The sequence below is a fragment of the Varanus komodoensis genome, unplaced genomic scaffold, assembly GCF_004798865.1.
Source record: "Varanus komodoensis strain SLA01 unplaced genomic scaffold, ASM479886v1 scaffold8, whole genome shotgun sequence".
Taxonomy (NCBI): Eukaryota; Metazoa; Chordata; class Lepidosauria; order Squamata; family Varanidae; genus Varanus; species Varanus komodoensis.
Genome location: NW_025336481.1, coordinates 25,290,942 through 25,316,397, shown reverse-complemented (window position 1 = coordinate 25,316,397; position 25,456 = coordinate 25,290,942). Strand labels below are relative to the sequence as shown.

The 25,456-nt window shown below is 37.5% G+C and overlaps 1 protein-coding gene across 5 annotated transcripts in view; it reads right to left on the bottom strand.

Moving 5' to 3' along the window:
• The window catches only part of ATP2B1 (ATPase plasma membrane Ca2+ transporting 1), an 80,341-nt gene that overhangs the window by 25,225 nt on the left and 29,660 nt on the right, over positions 1–25,456 (bottom strand). For all 5 annotated transcript variants that reach the window (XM_044454863.1, XM_044454865.1, XM_044454862.1 and 2 more), the window contains exons 2-8: positions 19,387–19,819; positions 16,501–16,698; positions 10,130–10,384; positions 9,925–10,050; positions 4,866–5,009; positions 3,369–3,407; positions 610–765 (exon numbers count right to left, since the gene is read on the bottom strand). In XM_044454863.1, coding sequence (XP_044310798.1) covers positions 610–765; positions 3,369–3,407; positions 4,866–5,009; positions 9,925–10,050; positions 10,130–10,384; positions 16,501–16,698; positions 19,387–19,591 — 1,123 coding nt within the window. In that variant the 5' untranslated portion in view covers positions 19,592–19,819. The remainder of the gene's footprint in view (positions 1–609; positions 766–3,368; positions 3,408–4,865; positions 5,010–9,924; positions 10,051–10,129; positions 10,385–16,500; positions 16,699–19,386; positions 19,820–25,456) is intronic.

Sequence of the window (25,456 nt, the reverse complement as noted above, 5' to 3'; positions counted from 1 at the left end):
AAACATATACGTATTTTAAATAAAAACTCATTGCAGCAAAGATTATAACATCTATTGCTGGAACAACCAAATAGACTATGGAGCCATTATGTTCACCAATTAAAATGCTGATCTCTGACCATCAGTTAACACTACAGTAATCCCCTGAAATTCGCGAGGGTTACGTTCCCAAAGCACTCACGAATTGTGAAAAACCGCAAATTTGGTGCAGGCGATGGCTGCTGGCCGCCAAGGCGGTGCAGGAAGGAGGCGTGGGCTGGGCCGGGCTGGGGGGGCGGGAGCGTGCGCATAACGAGGCAGGTGCGCACAGAGATTGTTTTCTCCAAGTGAGTTCAAACTTGGAGGAAACTATCTCCTTGTGAGTAAGCCACCGCACAGCGAGGCGCCAGCTTACTTGCAAAATCCCACGAAAGACTGAAGCTGCGACTGCTGAAGCACAACTTCATGGGGGTATACTGTATTGGCTTAGTACTATCAAATAAGCACCATACATTTACTTTTAACTAGATAATTATATTCCCTCTAGAATAGTAATGGCAATCCACAATTTAAAATACTAATTTCTATTTATCTTATTCCATCAAGCATCATAACAATGAAAAGCCAAACCTGCTTTGCCAATCTGAACTGCTAACTTAGTGAGTTTTCCTTGCAGAACAGATTTCTCTTTCTTGGGCATGTTGTTTCGTTTTTTGTCATCTCCATCAGCACCATCTTCACTCTTCAGGGGCTGCATTTCCATGGCTGCACCATCTTGAGCTTTTGCTACATAAACAACAGATTGGACCTTGCTTAGTGTTTTCAAACAGCTGCTTCAGTATTACTACTTAACAATCTATAAGTTATTAAATATGTTTCAGGCAAAGCATACACTAAAGCATATTTTAGGAAGATTCAGTAAAAATTATTAAAAGAAAGATCTGTCAAATCTGTGCATTTTTCTCTTTTTAAATGGAGAAATATATGCAAATTTCATGTCTGCAAAGTGAACAAAGGGAAATATAGGTGGATTTCATGAAGTAAATTGATGAGAAATGTTTGCTTTTTTTCCTGCTCCATTTGCTTTCTGATCTTGACATCTCTGTATTTTATCCTGTCCAAAATACTCTGTCTCTCTCTGTCTCTCTGTCTCTCTGTCTCTCTGTCTCTCTCTCTCTATCTTTCTCTCACAATAGCAGATCAAATGGGGCAATTCTCCCCACCCCCATGTGGATCCATCTATTCTGTCCCTTAGGGGTTTTTTGGTTTCTTTTTGTTACTGCTTTGGAAAGCTTGCAGTAATAGTTGGCAAGGCAGTAATAGCTCTGTTAGGGTTAGAGCTAGTTGGAGATACTGGAAAGTGCTAAAAAGGTGGAAGGCACTGGGAAGTTAGATTACATTGCTAAGAAGACAACCTTAAGCCCATATCCTTTTGGACCACCTATTCTGCCACTCTTCCCTTTCTTGGTGCTTTCTGACAACTAGGCAACTGTCAGCTGTCCTCTTTTTGTAATTTAGGCTGTAATGCGCTCTCACCTCATCAAACTTAGAATTTGACAGATAACACTGACCAGGTCATTGTCCTTGCAATGGTACAGTTCAAGAATTTGAAGAGCATATCTCATGTTTGTTCAGTAGTAAATTAGAAATGCCTCCCATGTAGTTACTGCTCCTATCTATCTATCGCCTGCCCTTTTCCTACAAAGGGCTCAAGGCAGCTTACATCATTCTCCTCCTCCATCTTATTCTGCATAGCTAATGTAAAGATCCCTCCTGTGAACTGCAGAAGCACCTAAGGGATGGTGTTCACTTGGTTCTCTGCAAAATCGAATGCACAAGTAGAGCAACACCTGTACTTTCACCCAACTTTTCTGCAGTTTGGAGAACTGATAGAGGAAGTGATGTTATCGTGCTTCCTGCTGGAATTTAAAGACAAACTGCATTCTCACTACCTTCTTCAAACATCTATCATAAAAACAGAAGACATTACCCACTGGGGTAATGTCTTCTTAAGTATCTGCATATTCCATGAGACCCTAGGCTTGGTGGAGTGGAGGTAAAAGAGGAGTCAGTGACTGATGATACAGTCAAGCCAAAATCAGTGGACCTTGATAATTCCTTTGCAACTTAGGTCCTAAGGAATTAGAAGTAACTGTCTTAAGGAAAAACACAGATTTAATACAGCATTGCTTAGCCACAAATTGTAGCATTTATGGGGTTGATAAAATTTCCTTGTACTTTGAAAGAGTATTTTTGTTTTTCTGCTACCAACAAAATCGAGCAGTAGCAGGAAAAAAGACAAAATCACTGCACAAGTACATTGAGGACTGGGAGAAATAAGTGGATTGCCATTTCCAAAAGCAGTCCTATGTTTATAGAAACAGTGTCATATTCTCATGAGATCTGACAATAGACACCCAGACTATCAAATGATGCACACTCTCTCTAAAACCATGATTAACAGATGGTGAGTAGGTCACAGAATCATAATCTCTCTCCCCACCCTGCCACTCCACATTTTAGAGCCATGAGCAGCTCTAACCCCAGCTACAACCCCAAATTAAGCAGGAGTCCTGACAGGCTTTCTGTTGCTACTTATATTGACCTTATAAATGAATTCCTTCAAAAATGTCCTGCTCTTGACATTTGCTCAGCTGGCTTCAAGAGTGGTTAACATTGGTGCTGATCAAATGCTTTAGTATATTTAGAAGGACAGCTTCTAATAAGGATTATATGGGGGAGCATATTAGCTTATGGACTATACTCACTAGTTTAAGAGTACACTCTGTTCCAGTATCCCACTGTGAGAACAAGTCACATCTTTTAGCTTCAAGATTACAATTAGGGATGTGCAAGAAATCCATTTGGGGGATGGGAATCCATTGGATTCCCTGAGCTTAGTGGTCCAGAGTCCAAGTTCCTGGCAAGTGCACCCAATATCTGTGGGGCTCTCACCAGTAATTAAGCCTCATTCACCATGGAAGTAGCACCCCTTTCTCCCATATGCTGCTGTCACCAATAGCAGTGAGTGGGGAAGAAGGTTGGTCACTGGGAATGGCAGCTAGTGTGATCATAGCATCCCTTTTCTGCATCCTGCAGCAACTCCTGACAAGAAAAGTTCCTGGTTGCACAACCAGGGGTCTGCAAGAGGTCATGGATTTCCTCTTGGTCCCACTTACTTTGCAGGACTGGGCCAAGCACAAAAGAAAGTCTGTAGACACTAGAAGGATTGATTCTAAAGGGTTCTTCCCAACCCTTAATTATTAATTAATTATTCCTAATTAAAACTATAATCAATATAATTTCAAAATGCAAAGTGCAAATTTTGGTTGAATGTTACAAATCTATTGTACTCAAAACCCAGAATTAATATCCATACTGTTCTTTACCTTTGTTACGATTTTCAATAGCACCATCTTGTTTTTTACCTGCAAAAAAAGAAAACAAAACCAGTGACTGATTTAGAAATAAGGCTCAAATGTCACTTTAGATTTGGATAATGAGATTTTTTGTTTATTTTTAGCTTATATATGCATAGCATTACCTAACTATAATCTAAAGGACACCATTCCAATAACTAAATAGAGAGATTAGTTTTTATAACTTCTTTTGCAATTGCAAGGTCTATATAGATGCTTACTGCTCTGTCAGTTAAAGCTTCACTCTTTCTTTTCAAGTAATTCAGAGCAGTCTCCTATAATACTTTTCTGGACCTCAGAAGTACCTAGCAATCTAATGAATAGATCAGTGTGCTTTAGAGCACATTAAATGCTTAGGTTTAATTCACTGTTTGAGAGCATTACAGGGTAATTCTAATGTTGTAAGGGTGCTCAAATATTCAGAAGCAATAAGACTTTCTTGGCAGGGAGGGGAACTTGCTGAGAAAAGAACTAAAAGGAATCAAATGAGAAACTGTGTGGGAGATGGCAAGAAAGAAAAAAACGTACAGATACAGTATTTCTCTTCTTACAGCTGTAGCTCTTCATATGGAATGGTTCAGCTGCTCTTTTTATTGGTTTGCCCAAAGTATAGCTGTGAGTGTACCAACCTTTAATCCTCATGTTCTCACTCTAATCTTGCATCTATTAGGTTAAAATGAACAATAGTGTTGCTACTAGCTTGTGTCCCAGAAGACCATGATAGGTCAAAATTTTGTGCCGTAACTTCAAAAGCAAAGGGTCAGTGAGAGCTTTCCAATTCTCATGGGCCTGAAAAGGGACAAGTTTCTCCCTCCCCTCTGGAGACATATGAAAACTGCTATTTTGTTGTTGGAGGTCAATGCAACCAGCCCCCAATTCCCTCTCCCAACTGTAGGACAGGGGCATATCATGCACAGTCAGGTTGGACCTTGAGTTCAGTACATTATCATGTAAGATCCTGTTCCTTCCTCTGTAGTAGCAGGTGGGGTCATGGCAGGTACAAGATTTGGCTAGCTCTCAAATTTTGTGGACTCCTCCTAAAGCTTAAGAAGTATTTAATATTCAGCTGCAGCTGAAACGTATGTTAATCCTCAAAGATACAGACTTACTTCACAGATAAGAAACACCTTTCAGAGTTTATACTTTAGAACAATTCCTCTTGCATTCTGCTGAGTTTCTGATTATCTGTTATACTTCACACAACACGCTGTATCCTGTGATACTTTTAAGAGCACTTGAGTGAAAACTGATTGTATTGAAGTGGCTAGTGTAATGTCAGCTCATGTTGACCCAGAATGTTAACTCAAAATAATTGAGATAAAAGAGATCGTGATTCCATTTTCAATCTTATCCTGGACAGCTGAAGGGAGAACCTGATTTCTATTAGAAACACATGTAGACTTCATATAAAAACACACATTTATGGACTGTCCAAATATTTTCAAGCTTTCTAATTTTTATGCTTACTTTTCTTGTCCTTTTTCTCTTTTTCCTTCTTTTCTTCTTCATCATCAGATCCAGCACCAAGCAAAGTAAAGATAATCCCAGTTTGTGAATTTACACCTACAGCAGTAACTACCATTCTTCCAGAACCTTCCATTACATGTGTACCTGAAATTCAAAATTATTTGTAAACTTTGTTACAGTTCATAGTGTTGTAACTGTACAATCCTTAGCAATTAAAGCTGTTGGTGCTGTTATTACTGTTACAGTATAGATCCTGGTTTGATCAATAAAGGCCATTCATTATATATGTACAGGTAAAGGATTTTAAACTGCCCAAAATAGTCTGAGCCAATTCACAGTTGTCTGGCAATCTAGTACCTATTTAAAAAGCATGCCCAGTAATGCATTATATGTGCAAGATTCAGTTTCTAGCAAATACAGACAAATGCCTAAAAATTGGCTATGTTTATATTTCCTTCTTAAAGTCACCTTTCTACACCATTCTCAGGGCAGCATAATTAGGGTTATCCCTATTATTAGCCCAACAACAGACAGATGGTGGCAACAATATGCATGTTTGAACATGGTTTTGTCTGACAGAGGGTAGGGAGGACAAGCAATTTTAAGAGTACAGCTAAGAGTACATACAGAACATCTTGCAAACTCATCCTGGTCATTTATCCAGGCGTCTTCTCATATATAATCCTAGCTGATGGAAATTTGCACTGGCCTTTCTGTAGGTTTGTTTCCCAAAGTTGTAACAACTTGCATGGTAACATATGTATACCCGTGGGCATTCTTTTCTACTACTGGAGAAGGGAAGATCCACCAGGTACAGGGGCAAACCCGAAGGCAGAATTCTCAAGTGAAATTAATTTTAAATGTACCAAGGAACTCTTCAAGGACAGGATTATCTCACACCAATTTGTCAAAATGTACCTAAAGCATTCTATATTTTGGGTTTAGTGTAAAACTCATTTTCTGCTCTATCTCCTTCCCACTGCCTCCCAAAAAAACCATGCTAAATCAGTAATAACCTTGAACTGTACACTAGACTCGGCTGACTTTCCAGCTTGAGTGCAGAACAGAGGACATCGCTGGTCCTGTTCAAGCATTTATGCAGATTCAGGATTAACATACTAGGTCTGGAAAATCTTCTAGCAGCTTGATAATAAGGGATTGACAGAAGATGAGACTGACATACACCTGAACTGTTTTAGTGCTCTCATCCTCCATCTATTCCTGAGAATGTGGCTCATCTAGAACCTCCCTTTTTCACACTTCCAGAAAGTTTAAATTTGATGGCTTGGCTTGCTCAATACACATGAGGTAGTCAAACATACAAGGGGAAAACCAAAGAATACAATAATGAACAGCTAGTTCTAATCTTGGATATCAGTTTTTCAGGTTTGGGTGGATATGACCCTCAGTGAAAGGACAGAGATAAAGATTTTCAAAAGACCTTCAAAACAGGGTACAATGTTGCAGTTAATGAAGTTTTCAATTTGAGGGCATTACAGTACCTGTTCCTAAATGCATGCATTATAAAGGTGGATTCACATATTGATTCAAAGTAATAAAATTACGTATGTGCCAGGTTGTATGCACACCTACCAACATATATGGTATAAATTAGCCATGCATGTACTTGTAGTATTATCTATCCCATATTATATTTTTCAAGTGGACTGACACAAAAGAGCTTTTCATCATAGAATAGTAGAGTTGGAAGGGGCCATGAAGGCCATCAAGTCCAAGCTCCTGCTGTGGCAAGGACACCAATTTACACCATCTCACTCAGATGTCCAGTTTCTTTCTGAATGTCTCTAATGTGGGACAGCCCAACACCTCTCTAGGCAGCTGGTGCCACTGTTGTATTGCTCTGACAGTGAGGAAGCTCTTCCTGATGTCCAGCCTGAATCTTGGTTGTCGCAGCTTGACTTGATTATTCCATGTCCTACACTCTTGTATTAGCAAGAAGAGATCTTGACCTTTCTCTTTGTGACAGCCTTTGAGGTATTTATAGAGGGATATCATGGTCCCCCCCCCCCCCCCCCCAGGCTTCTCTTCTCAAGACTGAACATGCCCTCTCAGTCTCTCCTCGCAGGGCAGTGTTTCCAAACCCTGGATCATTTTTGTTGCCCTCCACTGGACCCTTTCTAATTTACCTGCATCTTTCTTAAATCTTGGTGCCCAGAACTGGACACAGTATTTCAGGTGATGTCTGACTAGTGAGGAGTATAGAGGAACTACTCCTTGATATAATGATTTAATGATGCAGCACTGGGACTCAGGCAATCTGTGTCTAGTTCAGCTATGCAGCCAACTGGGTGAATTCGGGCCAATCACACATTCTCAGCCCAACCTATTTCATGGGGGGTGGGGGGGTGCTTGCAGGGATAAAAATGAGAGCAGCAGGAGCAGAATGTTGCAAGCTGCTTTGAGTTCTTAAAAAAGAAAAAGGCAGGATATAAATCTTATAAATAAATAGACAATTAGTGTAATGTTTTCTATGCATGGTGACAGTAATAATTTATTCTAAAATCTTATTGTGGGAACGCAACTTAAAAGAAATAACTGTGGAGGAAAATCAATTACATGTGCTTATGCTTCTGAGGGAGTATCTGAGAGACAGGGACAGTTCAAGTAATTGTACAAATAATTGATCAGGAATCCTGATCAAGTATCTTCTGAAACCAAAGAAGAAAAAGGAAACAGTTATAAGTGCCCTTCTATATTCTGGTCCGTAGTTGTTTCAGAAGACAGCTGCCTTGATACCCTGACTGCTCATATCTGCTGGGGAATCAATTAGATGCAAACTGGAAAAGACAAAGATAGTCTTGAACTTGCAAACCTCTTAATCTATCTATATGACAATCTTTTATTTATTTCTCTATCTCCTGCCTTTCTGGTGCTTACTGCAGCACTGGAAATGGTGCTTACTGCAGCCAACAATAAAATCCAGATTAAAAAAATTGCAATATTAGAAAGTTAAAAACACAAGAAAGAAAGAAAGAAAGAAAGAAAGAAAGAAAGAAAGAAAGAAAGAAAGACAGACAGACAGACAGACAGAAAGAAACCAATTAACTCCCCTTCAGCAACAGACCAGCTTGTATACCAAAGGCCTGCTTAAATAAAAATGACTCTGCCTGCCGATAGAAAGGCAACATAAAGGGAGGCCAACCCAATCTTTGTTGGCAGAGAGTTTCAGATCACAGCAGCAGCAAAAAAGGCAAGCCTGCAGAATACAAGAGCTCACAGCTGACTGCAGCCCCTGGAAGTAATTCTAAATAATACTTTGTTTGCAGCCTTATTTTGGAAATAGCTAAGGATCATCCAAGCCTAAAAACAATGGGAGAGTAGTGGAATCATTACGCTTGTATAGTCTTTTGCCTTCTGGATTCAGAGATGCATTATGGAGGTGAATCATATTTTAACCAACCTAATGTATCCTGCCAGTCATTCTTTTTGTGCCAGATTAACCAGCAATTCATACACTCAGGGACATGAAAACTGTGTGTGCTAGTACAGTCAATTAGATATAAGGGCTGAGAGATGATGGTAGAAGTTCAGCAAACACTGAAAGAAATGTGGATGTACAGATGGTGACAGCGAGACAGGAAAATATTTGGGATTCTGGACAAACTGTGGTGGCATAAAAAGAACACGGACTACAGTGTGAAGAAAAATGGAATGGTAATATAGCATGCAGTGACAGATAGGTTGTGAATCTGCAATGGTGCAACACTGTGCTTTGAGACAAAGGAGTGTGCTACTGTGCAAAACTGAGAGAATTAATCAAATGAATTGTATATATAATCAAAACTTTAGCAAAAATGAAATTCAGTATTTATCAAAATAGTGAAGCCCTGCTGCCTTAACATATTAAAGCAACCTCTAGAGTGATGTGAACTATTCACTCATCCTGCTTGAGCAATTCCACGGGCAGCTGGTTTCCCACCCTGTGTTCAGAGTGCTAGACTAGATGATCTTTGGTCTAATCCAGCATGGCCTTGCTTATGATCTTATCCTTTGCAATGCCCCTTTTTGCACAAAGAAAATTATTGCAGAAAATCATATACAAATTTGGAACAAAACTGAGTTTCTAGTCAACTATAAACCTAAGGCCTTGAAAAGCTCTTTCACAGGCAATCCCTACAGACCCAAGGAAAATACATACAGTTTCAAACAAAATCAAGTAATCAAAAGTCATGTTTCCGTAAGATTCTTTCAATTTTTTATTACTTGTAAAAATAATTTCATGGAACAGGTTACTAAATAACTACATACAGTTTCAACACTTCCACCAATAGCAAACTCTGGTAGTGAGTGTCAACAGAATATAAACCAAAACAGAAGTGCTTAGGGAGCAGTATCAATAAATTTGCTCACAGTAATCCCAAGTTTGTAGAAATACAGGGGGGAAAAACTCCATAGGACACAGAAAACAAAGGGGGCAAAGACTCCCACAGAAACAGCTAAAAGACAACTGAATATGCCCAGTAGCCAATGAATACTGAATGTCAGCTGGAAGGAATGTATTAATTTATTTCATTTTTATACAATACAATAATTATAGTCATATAACATAAGTACACATAAGAAGCATTTTGCAGCACTATTGTAGTTTTTATATTTTTGCTCACTTCACCCTTGAATAATTTCATTTTTATTTCACTATTAGTGAAATAAAAGCAGTATTAAACAGCAGTATTAAACAGCTATTTAATGTGCACTAGCTAGAAAGGCAAAATGTAGAGGGTCCCAGTTTCTAGCACAATTGCTCTATGGACACTATTTAATCTTATGGCAAGTGGAGCAACTACAGCTACGCACGCTTGCTTGAACTAATTACATTAAAGGACGCTTGTATGTCTGAAATCCAACCTGTTGTTAAAACCCATCCTTTCAGTCCCAAGGAGCTTAAAAGCATAATACATAATACATAAGAGCACTAGATAGTAGTACACTGCCACCTGGAAAGACAATGTTTCACATAACCTAGTTCTAGAAGTAGGAAACTCTGTCCAGTTTCCAAAATACCACATGGTCTGATCTTAGCTACCATCTGATCACCCACCTGAGAGCAACATAGGATCACGATCCAATGTTTTCTTAACATGATCAGATTCTCCAGTCAGTGAGCTTTCATCAATTTTGAGGTCGTTCCCTTGTATAAGTACACCGTCTGCTGGTAAAAGATCACCTTAAAAAAGCCAAAAGATACTTTTAATAAAACACAATTGGCTAGCAGAAATGTCGATAAAATTATTGGGCATATTTACCATATTTTACTTGTGCAATATCACCAACAACTATGTCAGCTATAGGAATCTGGATGACTTGGCCACCCCTGATGACAGTAAACTTCTGTTCTTGTTCAATGCGGCTTTGCAACCCCCTAAATTGTTTCTCTTTACTCCAGTCATTGAAAGCTGTGACTAATACCACACAAACGACAGAGAGGAGGATTGCAGCTCCTTCAATCCAGCCCGTTTCACCCTCTTCTTCTTCTTCTCCAACTGATACTGTTCCACATACTGCAGGAAATAAACAAAAATTCAGCACTTATCTTTCAAATCTTAATGTTACTCTGTATTAGTAAGGAAAGTGTAATCAATCAAACCTCATATCAGCACCACACTTGTTTATTCAAGATTTGAATAAATTTTACCCAAATGGGGCATTGTTGTATACAAATAAGAACCATGCTTAGTTTAAAAGGACTTCAGTTTGTGAGAGGGTGCTGTGTGTGTGTGTGAGGGAGAGGGAGAGGGAGAGGGAGAGGGAGAGGGAGGGAGGGAGGGAGGGGGAGAGAGAGAGAGAGAGAGTGCGCGAGCGCACCTCAGAGGATGACCATTAGGATGTTAGTCCTTATGTTGCAATTTCTATATTGTTAGTCATTTCAAATGCATCAGTAAATGAGGTAAATAAAAGTAATAAATATAATCAGAGGGTAAATAATAAGGTAATAAAAGTCCACTCAAGGTAGCTAATGTCCACTCAATCTGTAGAGTGTGTGCAGGAGAAGAGGAGTTTGGAGGAAGGCCCCTCAATTTCCCTTTCTTCTGGAGTTGGATTTCAAATTCTCAGGATGTGGGTTAAAAAAAAGTGGTTCTTCCACTGCCCCAAGTTTCCTCACCTCCTTTCTTTCCCTAGCAAATGTGGGTTCTAAGTGCATTAACCCAAGATAAGTAGGCCAAAGGAATGCTAAAAAAAGCTGGCAGGGGGAGGGAGTAACCTTATGACCCCTCTTCTTTCCATTTCTGGTGTTGGCATACACAGAACAGAACAAGGCAATTATTTTCTCTTAAGAAGAAAACTTTTAGATATGAATGGGTGTTGTCAGGCTCTTGCCAGCTGCAAACCAATATTCTTAAGCTTTTAGCTAGTTTTTCTGTTTACGTCCTATATAAATACACAGCCTGTGTGATTTAGTCAGAAATCTGATTATCTGTATCCTGATAGACAGTAGGAATTCCATCTTCAAGGGCTGAGAAACAACTGAATGCAACTGGCATTGAAAATCAACAGCTGCAAGAGAAGCCTGTACTAAACAATACAGCAAGCTATGATGGAGAACTATTGCTGATGTGAACCCTAATGCATTTATTCATAGTATTTTAACATTAAGGGAATGAGATCGATAAGAACCTTCTTCTTGAACAGTCAAAGGCTATGGCTGAACAGAAGGCAGAATCCTGGTAGTAACAGAAGAGCTTAATAACTTTTTAATTAAATTTTTCTATTGTATTGAGGTAGCTTCTGATCAGCTTCTATCTAGTTACATTTATTAATATTATTCTAAGCATAAAAGATTAAAGCCATGGATAAAGAAAAGATCATGTTAGCTGACTATCAAGGAGATGTATTTATGTTCTCAGCCGCTGCATCAGAATATTACCATGAATTAAGTCTGTTATTTAGGAGAATTTCAACAAAGTTTGGTCCTATCTAGCCAGATCAGTTGCCTAGCCAGTTCATAAGAAAATGGATGGTATGAAGATAAAAGAATGTGTATACAATTCTTTTTTTTAAACATCCAACTATCTACAATATGATACATGCAGAATTCTGGAATGATATGGAAGAGAATCCTGACTGTTGCAAAACACATAAGACACATATGTCCGGCATATTATTTGTGCCTTTTCTAGTGCAAGTATATGGCTAGGAATATTCGAGTTACAAATGCAACCTACCATTCAGATATGATATTCTACCCAGTAGGAGATTGATATACAAATATTTTAAATACTTAAATAAATTTCTGTACAACACTCTACATCCAAGATGATTCTAGAGTGGGCACAGGACAGAGTCAAAAGAAGGAAAACAACAAAAACAATATAACCTTTCAACAGTCTAGCTTCAGACCTAGTACTGATACTGGATACACTTTGAGTCAAGCAGATCTATGAGATTATGACTATTTATTAAACTTGTCTTTGCAGTAGCTTTTGATATCACAGATCATAGTATACTTGTATATGTGGATCACCTAGTCAAGTTAGATAAAACTTTGATAGCTCTACTCGTGAGGTGACATGAGATTTAATTTATTCAAAAGGTGTAGAGATAAAGGAAGGTACGCTGCCCATTCTGCAGGGCTGGGGTGGAAAACGTATGCCTCTCCAGATGTTGATGACTACAACTCCCATCTGCCCTAGCAAGTATATCCAGTGGTGAGAGATAATGGATTATGTAGTCCAACAACATCTTAAGAGCCACACATTCCCCATCCCTGGTACAGCAGAATGCTTGTTCACTTTATTTATGTTCATCTGTAAGTGCAAGCAGGAATTTTATTTGGGATAAGGGAGGGTGCAGCCTGATCTTCTCTTTTGGTCTACAACTAAGCCTTTTGCCTAACTACAAAGAATTAAAAGTAAATGAATACAAAACTGAAATTAGGAAAGTAAACAGAAAATTGGTATTAATTTCCTTTAATGGGACTCCTACTTCAAACTACTAAATGGTAAAATTTTGTAAGGTTGCATTTCAGTTCACTGAATCTTTTATTAAACAACTGCTCAGTGACCTGGTTTGCACATAATACTAACCCATAGTTTAGAAGTTGAAACTATGTGTGATAACTCAGAAGCAAAAAAGCTTCCTCAAGTTCAGTGGATCTTATTTCCAAATATGCTGCACTCTTAGAATCAAAGTATGTATTGGGAAACCTTTGGAAGGCAGGAAATATTCTATAGCTAAAATGGAGCAGCATTCCCTCATTTATACCACTTGAACATAGTCCTTTATTCTTTAAAAATATTTGAAACTTATGAAAAGTTGACAATCTTCAGCATCTGGAATAATCCATGTAAATAAGATTTGTATTTTGTTGTATTTGAGACATTCAAAGTTTCATATTGCTTGAAGGCTCAAAAAGGCTGAAGATTCTTGCTCTAGCCTATTAAAACTCATGCTATAAGTACATTCTTTAAGGAACCATAGGATGCCTCTTTGAAAAACATCTTCATTCTTAGACAGAAGTAAAAGAAACATCCTGCCAACCAAATTCTATACTATGTTTGGATTGTGTATTTGTATCAGAAAACAGCTACATGAATGTTGTTTAATATTTAAAGTTTTAAAGAAGTATGGTAGGTGTGGGAAGAAACAGTCTTAATTTTGAAAAAGAAAAAGCTCAGTTAAAAGCCGAAATGAATCATGGGTTAAAAGTAAAAGAACATAATTTGCCTAAGTCTGAGTTATCTAAATTAAATCAGTATCTGTTTTGATAAATTAATATAATACTGTTGTGCTATCATGTAGGAGTAGACATCACAGCTTGCCTATATATCTAGCATTTGACTATCAAGCCCTGTTCAGGTATATGTTAAGAGGGGTTACTCCTACTCAGTCATATTACTTGCCCTATGACAGTGGTGGCGAACCTATGGCTCACATGCCACAGCGGGCATGAGTCGCCCCAGAATCACCCCAGCAGCCAGGCATCGGATAAGAGCACACATAGAGGCCATACACATGCTCGGAAAGGAGTAGCGGTGCCAGGCAATGACATCACAAACTGCAACTCATTAGCCGCGAATCATCCGAGCTTTCGCATGGCTGATCAGTGTATTGCCAAGGATAGATAGATAGATAGATAGATAGATATTTGCTTGGACTGGCTGAGAGTTTTAATACATTCATTTTTATTAACACAAGATTTTAGCTTTGAGTTTTCTTATGAATGAGTTGTTTTTTCTAAACTTAAACCCCAGTATTCAGATTTTATTGCAGTGTTGGCACTTTGCAATAGTGGGTTCTGGGTTGCAGTTTGGGCACTCGGTCTCTAAAAGGTTTGCCATCACTGCCCTATGATATTCTGCAAGGTTCCATATTGTGCCATGCTGTTCAACATTTACATGAAACTCCTGAAAAGCAATCCAGAAATGTGGGGTAAAGTATGTTCTATTTTTTCTTTTCTGCAGATTCAAAGAGGACAGTGGAACATTTGTGGCTGTCTACAGTCAGCAAATTCCTAGATGATGAGCTGAACTTTAATTCAAACTGGACAGGTTTTTTGTTTTTGTTTTGTCTTACTTTGTTGTGAGTGCTATTGCTGCGTAAACTTCTAGTTCTAGGTGGGACTGGATCTGCTTGAAGTATTAGATGTGAAAAACAGTGTTTCTGGAATAGAACTATGACCAAGAGTGCTTATGTATGTTTTTACTCCAGCAATAGGCACTTCTAGGGGATAGTGGTCTTGCCTCTACGATAAAAGCTCTGATAATTAAAAGGGAGGGTTGTTGTATTAACGTGCTATGTAGGGCTACCTCTAAAGAATGTCCAGAAATTTCAGTTGATTAAAAATGTAGCACCCTGTATGGAACAATCTACTGGTAATTTGTAACAGTTCCCATTTCTGAAGGCACCACTATACTGGCTTCAGATCTATTTCAGAGAACAATTCAAAGTACTAGTTTTAACCTTGAAAGCCCTGAACAGCCTTGAAACATCCAGATTACCCAAGGCAAAAATGGGCAGAAGCTAGATTTGTATGTGATGAGGCAATAGACTAACAATTATTTTGTTCTGTGATCTTTTCCCAGCTCTAATAATCTAGGCAAATTAAAATTAATACAAGATTCTGTAATTCTAAGCATATGCCTTTGGCTCCAGTTGGCATTTCTCAAAGTTTTACTAAAAAAAAAAAAAACACCAAAATAAATCCTGCAAACATGACGTCTGCCCATGCTTGACGTAAGGGAACAATTTTTTCCATATGAACCCTACCCACACACTGAAATCTTTCCTGGAATTCCTTTTCCCAATTTATTGTGATATCAAACAAATGGATGAGAAGAGTACCTACTCAGTAGTACTATTAAATACATCCCAGAGAAGCCTATTAAACAAGTATTCTTTTAGAAAAAGGTGCTAACCTTACATAGACCTGCACCACTAATTACACACATACAAACCCTTTTTGTTATAGCATATGCCCACTAAGTTTATTATTCTTTCCATTTGAAATTTTTGATGTTGCATAGTCATTTTACTCAGTTTCTTGACCACTTTTTATAGATTTTTGTGGCTGTAAGGACAGGTGGAAAACTACAAATACTAAACAAAGAGTATGCTTTAAAAGCAGAAATATCTTTTAGTCACCTAGATAGTTTATTTTATTGGCTTCTCTGAAGCATCTATGCAACAAAAAATAAAAGTGTAGGTAGGCATTCATTTTAGGAAAAAGTTTACTTTTAAGTGACAATAGGACAGATGTGAACCAAACCAAAAGCATGTCAGCTCAGAATTGGTGTTTCACAGTTCTAATGGGCAGACTCAAGTTTCTGAACAGAGCTCTTAGTGCGTATCCATGGCGTACTTCAAGTTAAGCATCTTGTCATCAAATTTCATGTTCACTGTGACAAGTACTGAAATAACAGTGTCAGCTTTAATATCACGTTAAAGTATTAAGCAGGTTTACATACACCAGAACTATTTTATCCCATTATTTGCTTTCCACTGTCAGAAACAGGTATTAGCAAGAACTGAACATTGTTCTACCTTCACTTTCCCTGCTTCTTTCTCAGAAAATAAATCAATGTCATGACCAGGATATCTGCACTGAAATACCTCTATTTAGGGATTCACACTGAGAACAGCAAGCAATGCCACACATGAAGTCGGGTCTCCTCCTGGATTCTCTCTACTGAGGAGCACAGCATCTGAGCAAGGCATATACTTTAGGGAACTAAATACTCATCATCTTCAAAATGCCAGTGCAAATTCATAGTAAGCATTTGTAACTGAAGATACTTTTGATAGTACAGAAATTATATACATAAAAATAAGCATCAATAAAATTAAGATGGAGGATAGAGAGTCAAGCAGCTTTAGTCATTTCTTTGCTTTCTTTAGATTTATGTGCAAGAAAAGGGATCAGCAATTATATGAGAAAGATTTATGTTTTGTTCAAATGCTTACTAGAATGATAAAATATACTTATTACACATATTCTCTTGCAATTCTAAGAATAAAAATGACTTTCTAATACAATCCCTGTACATGTACTGTGACACAGATATCAAGGTACAAACTTGCAATTCTCTTGCAATTCTAAGAATAAAAATGACTTTCTAATATAATCCCTGTACATGTACTGTGACACAGATATCAAGGTACAAACTTACTGCTTACTTACATGCTTCATTCCCTCCTGGAGGTTGGTAAAAAGAAAGGCCCAATGATACTATGGCTGCAATTTCTAATATAATTAATGTAACATCCTGCAGTGCTTCCCATACTAATTGAAGAAATGTTTTTGGCTTTTTAGGAGGTATAAAGTTCTTCCCAAATACAGTTGCTCTCCTCTCTATATCTGCTGGGTTTCCACTCAAGCCTGAATATTAGAAAGAAAAATCCATTTTAGAAACTTACACATGATCTATCAAAAGTGCATTTTTCACTAGATAATTACTAAAACAGACATATCTTACATAATTGTGTTTTTTTTATTCACAGTTGATTTGTGGACCTGCTATGTACTATAAGGAAATCATATGAATCTGAATATATTTCTAATACGAAAGTTGCTACAACAATAATGTCTGCTACTCAATATAATTAATCTAATTGACGCACTGTGACCTTGAGTTTGACAAACTCAATGCGTCAATTAGATGAATACATGATCACATCTAGAAGCATTTATTTGGCTTCCTCTGAAAACCTAGCTTTTTAAAAAAAGAGCACTTCCAGTCCCATAGAATTTTCTAAATTGTTCATAATCTTGTCAGAAACTTAAATAGTGTGGCAATAAACATGAGCGCTAAACATACCATTTGAGTTTCTCCAATACTGAACTAGTTTTTTGGGGGGGGGGGTTGCAATGTACATGACACTCACTTGTGTTCTGACAACCATGAGTGAGGAATGAATGGTACCTTTTAAAGGCCCTTTTCTCCATTACACACAGAAACACCAAGTGCAGTAAAATGCAGATTGGCTTTAAGTATGTCCTTATTTGAAGGATGGCAGGAATGGCATCACTGAGTTTCACTAGCCCTGAGAAGGATTAGATACACCCTATTTGCCCTTGAGTGATCTGTTTCTTATTCTTATCTGTTTCTGTTTCTTAACTCAATAACTTATCACAATACAGCCAACCAGATTTTGTGTTCTGCTATTTCATCACTTCAGTATCAACTGGAACAAGCCTCAATTTTTCCTTTACATACTTTGTCCTAACTATCTGTCTGTTGTTTTCTACTAATCAGCAACAATATCTAATCAGACCTCCCTCTCAAGTTAATTGCAAGAGGGTGTGTATACATACTGTGTGTCATAATCCTACTGTAAGGAGTACTCAAGAGAGACAAGAAAAACACAAAAGCTGTAAGAGCAGCTGCCACCAGCTTTTGCCTGCTGTATGAAAGCCATATTTAAAGTCCTTTGCATCAGCAGGGAAACATGGAACACTTCTCTGCTTTCCAGTGACCATCCCATAACAGCAACATTCCTTCTACTGAGATGACAAATTTAGTAGATGCTGGTGGATTCTGAAAACAAATACTAGCCTAAAGAGCTCAGTGCCTGTGTATTTTAAGATGGCAATATGTTCCCTTTTCTACCCAGTATTACAGACACAGAGAAGTTCTCATGGAAGGGACAGTTACTCTTTCCAGCAGTCCTGAGTACAAAACAACATAAACAGTGCCACCCTGAAATCAAATTCAGTGACAACACTACATACGTTTTAAGTAAATAAAATTTCAATTGCCATACACCAAATCAGGATTACATCTGGCTAAAAGCCTTTTTAAACAAGTTTTGGGGACTGATAAAACCAATTCAGGTTTAGGAGAAACAAGCCAGACTATGAGCAATGAGCTCAACCCTCAAGCTAATCTTAAGGTGATAGTATTGGATGTTGTCACCTATTTTGTGCAAGCGATGAAGGTCTTGACTGAAAACTTGTTCTCAATGACCAATATTTACAAAGTCACCCCAAATCTCACCTATCATAAATGGCTATGATAAGAACTGGACACATTTATTCTTTTATATTATTTGGAGAATAAGTTAAGCAGGAATGACAAATGGTAATAAACAAAAGGGGCAACTGAAAAGCACCTTTTCTCTGTTTCAGGTGGATGATGGTATATGTATTTTAATCTTTATATATGTACAAGTCATTGCATTAAATTCAAACCACATTTTTCCAAAAGGAGAAAAAAATCTAGGATACTATCCTTAAACACACCACACACATATATGTTCTCTTAAAAGGTGGGAGGGGGAGGGAAATCAATTTTGTAGTGGCATCCAAATTCATTCCATCTCTATCATGCTCACTTCTTTTACTTTGTACAGCTAGCAGAGATGTAAAGCTGAAGGAGACAGATTTGAAACTCACAACAACATTCTCTAGGTATCATTCTAGACTCTAGAGTCACTGAAGTCTTAGAGCAGACACAAATCATGCAATTTATATTTCTTCCTAAAACTGTCAGACATTCATACTATCACATCTTTGAATACAACATAATTTGTTACACTGTACAAATGTTTACAGATTTACCGATCATAATTTTTGGAACAAGTTTTCAAAAAGGGCATTAAAGTTCTATACAAATGGATACATGTAAAATAAATACTTAAATACAGTTTTTATGTTTATTATCAGAACACAAAAGTTTGCATAATGCTTGTAACTTCATACCTTTCCTCTAATATTAGCATAATAGAAGCAAACTTTAGCCAACTTGACTACAATCCTAGTACAGCTATAATCTGTATTACTAAGCAAAAATGAGCGAATTTATATTTAAGGAATATCAGCTTGTCAAAGTTGACTTTAGAGACCAGTGAAACCTCAACTAGAATACAGATATTTCATTTCCTACACTTAACAGTTTATTTACAGTTGCACCCTGAGCGGCTCATCAATTGGTAAGTAAAATATTGGCAATTGACTTATACTATTAGGTAAGAAAACTATGAATACATCCATGTGGTTCCGAATAGCTTACAATATCTAGGTAGGCACACATTCCCTTACTTGGAGCATATAAACCATTAGCCTTACCTTCATTTGGAGAAGTTTTCAATCTTGTACAAATTCCATACACATCTCCATAGCATTCTTGTATTTTATTCAATGCATCTGCAGCACGCAATTCCATAAGAGCACGAAGCTCTTCAAGTGTGATGCCAAAGTCTCCATGATTAGAATCTTTTATAGTGTATTTTACACCACTGTATGCAACTGAGTTGTTAGCCATATCTCCCATGATGTTCAGCGTTCAAAGGGAGGAAGTTGTTTCCAGGGAGGAACAATTTCTCCCAAAAAATATTTCCGAAAGGAAAATTAATCCTTCAGATATGAAAACCATCAAAAGTTCAGATATAAACCACCCAAAGAGAAGACAGCCATTAGACACCTTTTCCAGGATCGTTATCTTGAGTGTAGTCCCATAGTCTGTTCCTTCATTCCACTTCAGATGAAAATGAAATAAAATCTGCAAAGAAAACAAGTCCATAAGAGCACAATTCTGTACTGCTCACATTAAAACCTCATCCTCCTCATCTACCATCTACCTGGTTAAGCTAAACTACTCAGCTGTCTGATCCACAGAGTCTTTAACTCTGTGATGTTTGTGAAGCCTGCTTTGTTACTCCACCTTCTTGGTCTCCACCCAAGGTTTTACCTCCTTTATTATCAAAACCTTAGCCATAAAAACAGAAGAGCCATGATGAATCAGACCAAGGAACCATTAGTCCTGCATTCTCTTCCTACAGTGGGCAAGCTGCCTACAGGATCCCAAAGCAGGCCATGAGTGTAACAGTCCAAGTTCTCCAGCAACTCCATACCCTTTCTGATACTGGAGGGCAGCATGCACTCATCAACACTAGGAGCCATGGATAGCTTTCCTGACCATGAATTTGCCCAATCTCCTTTTAAAGTGGATATCACTACATCTAATGGATGTAAATAAATAGTTTAACTATGTATTTGGCGAAAAAGTACTTTCTTTTATCTGTCCTAAATCTGTCTCAGCAATCAGCTTCATGGAATGACCCCAAGTTCTAGAATTATGAGAACGCAAGAAAAAGGTCTCCCTATCCCCCCTCTCCAGACCATGCATAATTTCTTACAGATATATCATGTCCTTTCTTACTCACCATTTTTCTAAGCTAAATAATCTAAACTGTTGTAACTTTTCTTCACTGGGAAGTTTTCCCAGCCTCTTTTTATTTTCCCCTTTTTGCACTTTTTCCAACTCTGCAAGATCGTTTTTTAGATGTAGCAATCAGAACTGTACACAGTATTCTGTGTGTGGCCACATCACAGTTTTGTTTAATGATGGAATTATGCAATGTGATAACAACAACATGGAGTTCGCCTTTTTCAGAGCAGCCACATTTTCAATGAGCCGTCTACTACAAACCTAAGTTCTCCTTGATTTGTAACTGCTAACTATCATTCCATCAAGCCTATATTTTAAGTTGGGGATTTTCTGCCCCAACATGTATAACGTTACACTTGCTTATACTGTACCATGTTTGACATTTTAATGCCTATTCTTTCAGTTTGGAAATACGGTTTTTTGTGTCATCAGCAAACCTGGCTACTTCACAGTTTACTCTTAATTCCAGATCTGTTATGAAAAAAATAAAAAAATATTTTTTAGAGATCAAGTAGAGATCCCTGCAGGAATGCAATGTTTACACCCTTCCATTGAAAGATTTTACCATTTATTCCTACTCTTTTCTTTTTCTTTTTTTAACAAGTTACTAATCCATAACAAGACCTCCACTCTTATTTCATGACTGCCAAGTCTGATCATCTAAATTATGCTCCAATCTCTTCCCTCCACTAAGTGGAGATAGTGATATGTTTGAATGCAGTAGTGAAGAGGTCAGAAGCAGTGAGGTGTTGGTTGTGTGGAGGAAAGAAAGGATTGTTTTTTGCCAATTGTTTTTAAAAGATCAATTGACCCAACTTCTTCCCAGTCCATGGACTGCATTATTTCATTTCTACCCTTTACCACCGAATTCCTGGAAAATGCTACTTACTCTTGTCCTCTCCATTTCCCCCCTTTTAATTTTGCTCTCAGTCCTCTCCAATCTGGTTTCTGTGCCTTGTACTCTACTGAAAACACCCTCAGTGAAACAGGCATCACTGGAGGCCTCTTTATCATCAAATCATAAAATAGTAGAGTTAGAAAGGGCTTATAAGACCATTGAATCCAGCCCCCTTCTCAAACTCTACCAGGGCATTATCTCAAGAATACAACATTTTATTAGTCTTAGCAGAAGGATGTATGTTGCTAATGCTGTTGTTACTGTTAATTTACAAATCCCTATTACTATGGAAAACCAGCCTAGCCTTTGGAGAAAAGTATCTCCCCTCCCCTCCCTGTTCACTGCCACATTGTTAAAGAAAGCTTGCTTTCAGATGATAATAATTTAGCCCCAAATGGAAATCAACTTGGAAAAAAATAAATAAGATCAATTGAAGTATCATTTGGAAATGTGGACAATTATGAGGCAATTTACATCACTGCAGGAGGCAAGAGAGTATTAGCAATGTATATTCCAGGTGATTAATACCAGATCAGAAATATAAAGTATTGACCCAAGATGTTATTAAATTTTTAAAAGATGAAATTTTCCATTTTAGAGTGAGTACTATTTATTTATTTATTTATTTGATTTAGAACCCACCCTTTTCTTTTTTAAAGAGCTCACCTGTTACATCTGTGGATCTTAGGCTGCATCATATTCGGAAAAAAACATTTTTGTGTCTACTGGACATCAAAATAACTCTTTAATAAAGAGCTGTCTATTCAGCTAACTACTGGTGAGGCAATACCGCTACTGCTTCTTTTTAACATGTTTTGGAAATGCCTAGAGGACCTTGCTAACTCTGACTTCAAAACATCCTATGATGTCTCAGACTAGAATGGGAGAAAATGAATAGAAGTGGTTATACAAAGAAAGGATTCTCCACTGGCTTTCCTTTTCTATCTGCATACCAGTAATTTTTATAGTGTTTGGATCATATTGTTTCCACCTATGATCCTAATGACAGAGATATGGGCACCTTCTGCTACATTCTAGGATCACTGGAATTACATTACCAGGACTGTTCCTTGCATATTATATTAAATGTTTTCAGTGTTAGATTTCACTGTCTTCAAAAACATTTAATATTGAGAGAATTAAAAAAAACCCCATACACTGACCCTACTTATTAAGCTTTTCAAAGGTGTAAATGCCTGTGCAGCTGTGAAAACTGTCAGCTTTAGCCTGCAAACCCATTTCCAGTTAATGGTTGTGGTAGAACACAAAACAGTTCTGTACAGGGAGGGAGCATGGAGTTGGACACAGAGTTGTCAACAAGATGCTGAAAACCCCAACTGGTTGTTTAAATCAAGGAGATTTAAAGCAACCATTTAATTTAGCAAAACAAATGACTCAAGTTTTGAATCAAGTTTTCTATTGTTATTTTTTCATATTTCTCCAGCAATAGAGCAAATATGACCACAAAACCATGTTAACTTAACTACAGAACTGTTTACACTGTTTCATTCATAGCAGAACTTGCATCTCTTTATTTCACTGAATACATTTTGTATGCTCATGACTGACAGTTAGAAATAAGGCCTGCACGTTACTAGGCAGACTAGAGTAGTTTATTTTCAAGAGGTGTAAATGATATGCCTACATTTGGTAGGTTGTATGTATTTGGGAATTGATCAAATTGGTTTTTCATTTACACAGGAAAAACCTCCTTCACACAATATATATGGTACAGGAAATGGTTCAGCTTAGAGATTAATTGTATCACAAACATTTTATATTCAGATTGAATATTAGCCTAATTATTTAAGAAAAAACCAGTACTACATTTCTTTAAAACTAAACTTCATTTAAAAAAATCTATTTTGTTCCTTGAGATTCTGCAGAGCTATAATTGCTGGGGTTCAATTATTGGAACAAATAAAATAAGTGGTAGTGTCATCTTTAAAAAATGGCAAGGCCTCTTACTCAGTCCTTAACTTTCTACTGCTTTTGATGCAGTTCACCCTTCTCTCCTTATTTCCCTTTATGCTATCAGTCCTCATGAAACTGCCCTTGATTGGTTCTCCTCTTGTGCAATCATTCTTTTAATATTAGGATCCCTTGGGGATCTTGTTCTTCTCCGTCTCTGCTTTGTGATATCAAATCCCATTGGCTTTAGACACTACTTGTATACTCAAGTCTTCCATTCCTAAAATGTTCCCCTCATTTTAATCTAACATCTCCAACACCCCTTTGATATTTCTGCTTGGATTCTTCACTGCCAAAGGAGGTGAAAGTTGCACAATTGCCCATGTTGGCATGGCTTGCTATTTTGTTTAAAGCTGAAGGGAGCTGCCATGGTTAATGAACTACCTAGAACTCATAGGCTATTTTAGGGTTCTGGGATGGCTTATTAACCATAGCAATTAAGCCATTCATTTCTGACTTTGTATGACACAGCATGAGTGAGGGTATTATACGAATCTTCCCAGAACACACAATGGGAGAAACAAGAAACAATTTCTATTCTGTGATTGTGCAAACTGACCCAGTATATCCAAATAAACTACTCATGTTTCACTATGTATGCTTTCCTCATCAATTAACAATGTTATTACCTATCCTACTGAATGAAAATATAGCCTGGTTTATGAGATTCCTTTTTTTGTTCTCCATCTTTGGTCAACAGCAACTTTTAGTCCATGCTGTTTTTCTCCTTAGAACACTTTCTTTACCACTGAACAAACATTCTGGTCCACACTCTAGCCATCTCTTGCCTAGATTAGTGCAATTACCTCCTTTTTTTGCCTTTCATTCTTATCTTTGCTTCCCCTTGTCTGCACACTGCACACTGCACTGCACACTGTGCAGACAAAATAATCCTCCTCTCTTCTTGCTCTGATCATACCATGTCCCTATTTAAGTCCCTTTGTGATTTCCTTTCTGCCCCTGGGCACAGCACAAGCTCTGTTCAAAATGTTCCACAGCCACCCCCCAATCAGCATCCCTCCACTGATCACTATTCATCCCTATGCATGATCTTTGCTTCTCCAAGTCACTGATCCCCCACTGTCCAAAGCTTCAAAGAACTCCATCCATTCTCCCTGATTATACCGAATCTTTATTAACAGTCCCCCACGATAATTGCATGGATCTACTTGTTCTTTACAAATCATACCCAAAACCTATCTTCTGTGAACCATCTGAAGCAAATCCCCAGTTCCTGTCCTCTACTGTAACTCAGCTGAATCAAATGTAATGGCAACTGCCAAATATTGCCTCTCTATTCCTGTCCCATCCTGCATTCTTTCCTAAGTGTTGAATTTTAGATTGTAAATGACCCAAGGAAGGACCTGTGCTCTTGTACTCCAAAATATCATGGACACTGCTTTCACCATACAAATTATTATTATTATTATTATTACATTTCTATGCCGCCCCTTGCCGAAGCCTTGGGGCGGCTTACAACACAATAAAATACACTGAGATACAATAGAACATAATAAATTACCATTAAATACAAAAATGCAAAAAATACATTGAGTTACAAACATAATATAAATTAAAATTATCAGTATAAAATAAGTAAATAAATAATATAGGAGGAGAAAAGAGAAGGAAGAAGAAGTTGCCCTGGCCAGATCATATATTTTAACAATTAAAATTAGTATTAATAATAATTTCTGAGTCAATACTCACAGTATGAATTTTTAAATAAAGTGAGTGAATAAGACTTTAAGCCTCAAAACTCATTTGAAGGCTCAAATCCTTCCTAAATTATTTTAGTATCACCACTATCAACATTCAATTTAATTCATTTGGATTCTAAGCTTATTTTTATGGATGCTATACTTGGTGTTAAGGTCAGCGGTCGCAATGAAATGATGTCAACAGGGGAGCTAGGGATGTTTCTGCACAGAAATCTTTGTAGGTTATAGGCACACTTATTCAACATAAGCACATCTGATGCAGATTTCTGAGTTTCTAGTTGTGAGCAGGTTTCGTATGTGGAGATGCTATTGCTAGACTAATTCTAAGATGAGCAACTGATCTATAAAGCCATGAAGTTACTCTTGCTAGTTATACCT